General features: G+C 38.9%; 1 protein-coding gene across 6 annotated transcripts in view; it reads right to left on the bottom strand.

Moving 5' to 3' along the window:
- Positions 1–336: 336 nt before the first annotated feature.
- The window catches only part of phka1a (phosphorylase kinase, alpha 1a (muscle)), a 32,701-nt gene continuing 26,555 nt past the window's right edge, over positions 337–6,482 (bottom strand). For 4 of the 6 annotated variants that reach the window (XM_078275778.1, XM_078275781.1, XM_078275780.1 and 1 more), the window contains 5 exons: positions 5,038–5,082; positions 4,744–4,905; positions 4,440–4,493; positions 3,865–4,065; positions 337–1,683 (listed from right to left, as the gene is read on the bottom strand). In XM_078275778.1, the coding sequence (XP_078131904.1) occupies positions 1,510–1,683; positions 3,865–4,065; positions 4,440–4,493; positions 4,744–4,905; positions 5,038–5,082 (636 nt within the window). In that variant the 3' untranslated portion in view covers positions 337–1,509. Of the gene's footprint in view, positions 1,684–3,864; positions 4,066–4,439; positions 4,494–4,743; positions 4,906–5,037; positions 5,083–5,755; positions 5,786–6,482 lie in introns of all 6 variants that reach the window. The other 2 variants (XM_078275777.1, XM_078275779.1) reach the window with 1 other exon arrangement.

The raw sequence follows: 6,482 nt of genomic DNA, 5'->3' as shown, positions 1-6,482 counted from the left end.
TTTAAAAAAAACAACTACTATATATTTTAACATCCAACAAAGATAATTACGCATAAACCTTCAAACGTTTCGAAAAACTGAGCAAAAGAGATCGAGCGAGACAGTTGAACGCTCCAAAAAAAGCTAGTAGGTGAACCTTAAATGGGGACCCCACCCTGAGGAAGGCTCAAGCCGACACACGTTGCTGTATTTGTAATGTCTTGCCCTATTTATTAAAGGCCTTTTTATCACTTTTTGTGAGTGCCTGGACATGATTTTTTATGACTTTCTTGGTCATAGTTCTTCTTCCTTTTTCTTAAACAAGGACCGTTGGATAACAAATACTCAGAAACAATGTGTTTTCTCACTTTTATTACAGAATTACTTTCAAAAACAAGAAAAACATCCATCCGTTGCTCAGCAGATACTGTTATATAGTAACATAGAAACCAATGCTTCCTTTCTTTTCAGGGTTTAGTATTATGTAGAGAAGTGACTCACACATTCCGCCATGACTGCTTGTTTTTCACATGGAGTGTGGCGCTCACATCTTCTGATATCACAAAATAACATTAAACACGAGGCATTATTTTTCTCAAAATGCACTAGACACTATCCTTCAAACTGTTGTGCAGCACACACTTAAAGGTGACATGTAAAATATGAGTAAATGGCTTGAAGTTTTGCTGCAAATAACCAACAACAAAATTACAGTTTTGCAGATTAAAGTAAATTAAGGCCTTTCCCTTCTTGAGAAGACAGAAACCTGAATTGCACTTATTAAGCTGACGTAGAACTCACTGCATTCAAACCAAGTACACTGCATGCTGAAAACACTTCATTTCCACAATAAAAGTTATTTTATGTGTTAAAAAACATGGTGGTTTAAATTACTACACAATCTCTAAATGTGCTTCTTTTTTTCTGCATATTTAAAAAGAAAACAGCACTCCTATAGTTTCAATCACACATACTTTTACAAGTGTAACAATGTTAAGGCATTCAAGAAATCTCCCAAACAGTCCTCTATCTTTAACTTTCTTTAATTATCATTTAGGAGCTATAAATAAATAGTCTGTAGATAATCTCTAAGTATGTCGTTATTTTATACATCATACAGCATGTAGGATTGGAGGTAAAGTGACATGAGTTTTAGGTAATAATTGGGTAAGGTAATACATTTGATTAGATGAGATTTTGTTAAATGTATTGGTAAAGTTGCTGATGGTTTGTTTTTTTGTATCCAAAGTTATTGATGAGCTCATAAATGATAAGATTCGGTAAAAACGCATGAAAACTGTGTGTATTCTGGCTGAAAGTTCACATAAGTCAGTGATTACTCTGCTGTAAAAAAAAAAACTGAAATGCGTTGTGCACTAACACACTTAGTGACAATATACATATTCATGTACTGTTCATTTTACTTTTACTTTAATGTGAAAACTCTTGCAAATTTTAGCTTCATTTTAGCTTTAACTTCATTTTCTACCGAGTGGTTTCACCCCTGCTCTGGTTTCGTGGGTCGTGCTCTCACTGCACCGCACACGCCTCACAGGGCAGGAAGTCCTGCACGTACGCCGCCACGGCCTTGGTGAGGTAGGTCATGCTCCCAAAGCGGCCACTCGGGGCGCTGTCGTACAGCAGCCTGCACACTCCGGTGGACGGGTCCCGCTCCAGGAAGTGCTCCTCTGCTCCCAGGTCTCTCTAGTGGAGGGAGGAAGAACAACATCTTGGTTGCGTCCGAAAATGCATACTCTGCACTACAAACTCAACATGTATACCGTCGTTCAACATAGTTTGGTGTAAAAAAAAAAAACTAGTGCGGATCTTTTCGGACGCACTAAGCTGCTTTTTTCAACGTCACATCCTGGGAGCCTCCTTGTCGTTGGAGACACGTAACCATGTGAACCCCTGCCAACCTCCACTCTAGTGGCATCGCCAGATAATTCTTAAATTGTTGAAAAAGGTAAAAAAAGCTAGATTGACGGTCGCAGGTGACAAAATCACAGATTTAAATATGTAGAAATGTAAATGAAAGCGTTATTGACGTTACAGAGCTGCCTTGGTTGCTGTCCGTTTGTCTGTTATAAACGTTGTGCTACCGCATTGCATTGTGGGGTACTTTTGCCGGCGTAGTGTCCAGTGTTTGCATACTGTAGTACGTTTGTATTTCACTGGAAATAGTATGCAATTCACGTACTATTGGTTTCATACCAAGACTTCGGACATAGGCGTAGATTTCAGGGGGAAAACAGGAGATATGTCACCCCACCAAGATTTAGAAAAGGTAGATGGACCCCCCCCTCAAAAAATATGAAAGACAACCTGCTCCCCAAAAGAGGTAAAAAATAACCGTTCAGGTGGCTCAAAACATGTATATATCCTTCTTAGGGCCTGCCTCTTAGGGTTGCGGTTCTCCAAAAGTTGAATCCGTCTCAACTTTACTGCAGCATTGATGGAAAAACAAAACAAAAAACTAATTTTCGAATCCCAAAATTGAGAATCGAACACCTACCTAACAAACGTATATTCGGTTCACGTATATTCAGTTAGCCTAATAGCTGGTTTGATTTGCATTGATATGGATCTTATCTCAGTTAGCTATTAGGCTAACTGAAATAAAACCATGCCAGTCTCTAGGTATGGTGAAGGGGATGTGATGATGGGGGGCTATTTTAATTCCAAAGGCCAAGGGAACTTTATCAGGATGCATAGTATCCTGGATCCATGAAATAACTGGCCTTTAAAAATAAACATCTGCCTGCTTCTATGGGAATTTAACATAGGGGTGTACTTACTTATGCCCCTGTATTTTAAGGAAGAACATTTATTTATTTACGATACATTATTCATTCACAAAGAAAATTGGTGTCCTAAAAGGTTGGATTTTTCCTCATTTTTTTAATTAAGGCATTAAGATCAATTTCCAAAAGATGATTTTTTTATTCCTCTTTTTAGTCAACTTTAGCATGGGTATGAATACTTATGAGCAGCACTGTATGTGTTTTTCAACGATTTCAGACAAGGAAAAGGTTCAAAAGGTTTTGGGGGTCAATCCCCAAACTAGAGCTGGGCGATATGGAAGAAATATAATATCACGATATTGTTGACCAAATACCTCAATATCGATATTGTAGGGTTGACAATTGATGCTTACAAAAAAATATTTACACAATGAGATTTTTTGATCAATAATCACCATTAATGTGTATATAATAACTAAGTGGGTAAAGGCAAATAATAGAAAAGCTAGAACAGTCTGGTAAATTAAAAAATTACATCACTTTACTGTAATCCAGCCATAAAAACCAGCGACAGATAACACTTGCGTCATATCACGATATCCAAAATCTAAGACTATATCCAGTCTCATATCACGATATCGATATAATATCGATCTATTGCTCAGCACTATCTCAGACCCCCCCAATATTGAAACTAAACCTATGCCTTTGATTTCGGATATACAAAAAAAAAAAAAAAAAAAAAAATAAAAATCACACACACACGTTTGTTTCACTATCTTTGTGGGGACCCGTCATTGACATAATGCATTCCCTAGCCCCTTACCCTAACCTTAACCATCACAACTAAATGCCTAACCTTAACCCTTACCCTCACCCTAACCATAACCTAATTCTAACCCTAATCCTAAAACCAAGTCTTAACCCTCAAACAGCCCTTTAACCTTGTGGGGTCCAGCATTTTGGACCCCACAAGTACACTGTATTCCCCGGTTTTTGGACCCCACGAATATAGTAAAACAAGCGTGCGCACACACACACACACACGTTAGTATGGAATTTCGGACGCAACACTTGCCTTACTTGCTTACTTCCTACAAAACATGAATCCTGGATTTGTGTCTTTTGATGTCCTGCTCACCTGATCCTTGTAGAACATGTCGTTGGCCATCTGGACGATCTTCTCCACGTGGATGATGGAGCCGATGCTCGGGATCTCCACGTCGGCCAGCATGGTGAGCACCAGGATGGCCTCCACCAGCAGCTGCCGGTACTCAGGCTGAGGGACGCGGTTCAAAACCGTCTCCACGTGGACGGAGAATTTGATCTCTCCTGGTGTCATCTGGAGGGTGAATTCAGAGGATAAAGCCAAGACATTGTCAGACATCTTTCATTTGACTGAACACAACCTGGTACTAACTTTAATTTGTTTCTCTAAACATGCAACATGCACATCTCAGTAAGCACATTTCATTCCTGTGCTGCTTTGTCTTTAAATTCTGGACTCCCAAAGGGTTTGAGACTTGATCAAATGCTATTCAAACCCCAAACCTAGGGTGTGGCTTTGAATTGTAAAGTGTGAATAACAAAACCTGAGGAGGGGGGAGAAGGAGATAGCATCAGATTAGCAAAAATTACAGACCACACAAAACCAGAAAAAACATTAAGTTGTCAAAACGTATTTTTCAGTTGACAATAATAAAGTGGATCTCTTACCTCTCTAGTGGTTGAAGAAGGGAGGACAAACCCTTCTATGGACAAACCGTGGCACTAGAAGACATGTATGGTCATTACTTTATGTAAAAAAAATATATATTGAACCAAATTATTTTCTTAACGGTGGCTTTAAAATAATACACATTTTGTACCGTATTTATTAAACGATTAGAATTGTGTGGCAGAAAATCTACTTCCTGTCACTTTTAGGACTTTTATTCCAGGCTTTTGTACATGTTCTACACAATTAAAAACAGTGAAGAATCATGTAAAAATCTATGTGAAAAAGCAGTTTGAAACCGACCTTCTGCAGGATCTTCCAGACTTTCTGGTAGAAGCCCACAGGAACTCGGTTCAAGGCTCCGTCCAGACGCCTCCTGCGCAGCCATTGGCCGTGTCTGGAATCCTTGGCAACTGGCAAGCATTCGGGAATGTCCAGAGATTCTATGGACTGCATCTTATACCTCTGCCACAGAAGACAAAAAAAAAAATCATATTAAAAGCTCCGTTTGTCGTGGAAGAACAGAAACGTTCAACAACGTATAACGTTACAACTCAAAAAATGTTGATTATTATTATTTAATAGACAAATCTTTACCCCAGATTCAAAGCTTTCTATGTCCAGAGACTGAGATCGCATGCCCTGAGAGGCAGAAAAGGAAAAAGATGCACAAAATGAAAAACACAGAACTGGGCAGGATGAAACAGCGATGACAACAAAACAACCCCAAAGCCAGTGGATTCTGGCTTCTTACATTGCTAAATTAAGAGTCGCAGCATGCAGGAATCAGGACGGGAAATGATAGCAATGAGATTAGACAATAATAAATGGATGGAAAAATAATAAACTGATGAATTTCCAAGAAACAGCCCGTTTGATGGTTAAGATGGCTCCAAACTCGGCACACACAAATGAAATATAGTGCGTAGTTTCTGTCGCCCCTATGAGGAATTCTAAGTAATGACAACAAAACTGTCAACACGTCCACATGATACAAGCCTTCTGTGACTGCGCAACAAAATACCATTTGTTACTATTTTCTTGGCATTATGTTTAACAATTAATCAAGAAACTAATCGGCAGATTCATAATGAATACAACCATTAGTTGCAGCTTTACTATCAATATATAACTATTAGCTACTGATATTGAAGTTGCAGCCATGCAAGACTGAAACGTAGCAGCCACAAGGTAGCGTTGAGTGTTAATCGCTCATATGATCTGCTCCATGACTTTTAGACAATGTTAATATTTATATTATTTCAGATAAATTAACACCCAGAAAACCACGTTTGAATGTTGTTATTGTTGTCACCTTGCGCAGGGAGGTCAGTGACTGGTCCAGCTGAAATGGAGACAAAAAAATCCACTCTGCATTACAGACTTCCTACGAACCTGCTTATAACGAAAACTAGGGCTGCAGGATACGAGGAAAATATGCGATAACGCTGTGGAATATTGTGATAACGATATTACTTGCGATAAATAAACCGATATTAAAGTGGGTACTCAGTTCTGCATTTCTGCTGCATTCTGCTAAAATACAACAAATTACTTGTTGTATTTTAAATAAATGAAAGGAAATCATTTCCGACATTGTTTTATTGAACAAATTCAAAATTAGATTGAATATAAAAAGGCACCACTACTGAGATTGCGTGTCTTTTGTGATATGTGGCAGCCTCTCGCGATGCGTTTATTGCGCCAGTTGATATTGCGATGACGATAAAAAAAAAGATATATGGGGGCGCCTGGATAGGTCACCTGGTAGAGTGTGCGCCTCATGTACAAAGGCTCAGTCCTAGTCGCAGCGGCCGCAGGTTCAACTCTGACCTGCGGCCCTTTGCTGCATGTCATTCCCTCTCTCTCTCCCCTTTCACATCTTCAGCTGTCCTGCATAATGAAGGCCTAAAATGCCCCACAAAAATAATCTTGGAAAAAAAGGATATATTGTGCAGTCCTACTGAAAACCAAGTACAAAACCTGCATTGTTCCTTATACATAACATTATTTTTATGTATGTAAATGCCGCACTGACATTT

The sequence above is a fragment of the Sander vitreus genome, chromosome 19 (genome assembly GCF_031162955.1).
Source record: "Sander vitreus isolate 19-12246 chromosome 19, sanVit1, whole genome shotgun sequence".
Classification (NCBI taxonomy): domain Eukaryota; kingdom Metazoa; phylum Chordata; class Actinopteri; order Perciformes; family Percidae; genus Sander; species Sander vitreus.
The sequence above is the reverse complement of the archived record's forward strand: the minus strand, read 5'-3'. Positions and strand labels throughout refer to the sequence as shown.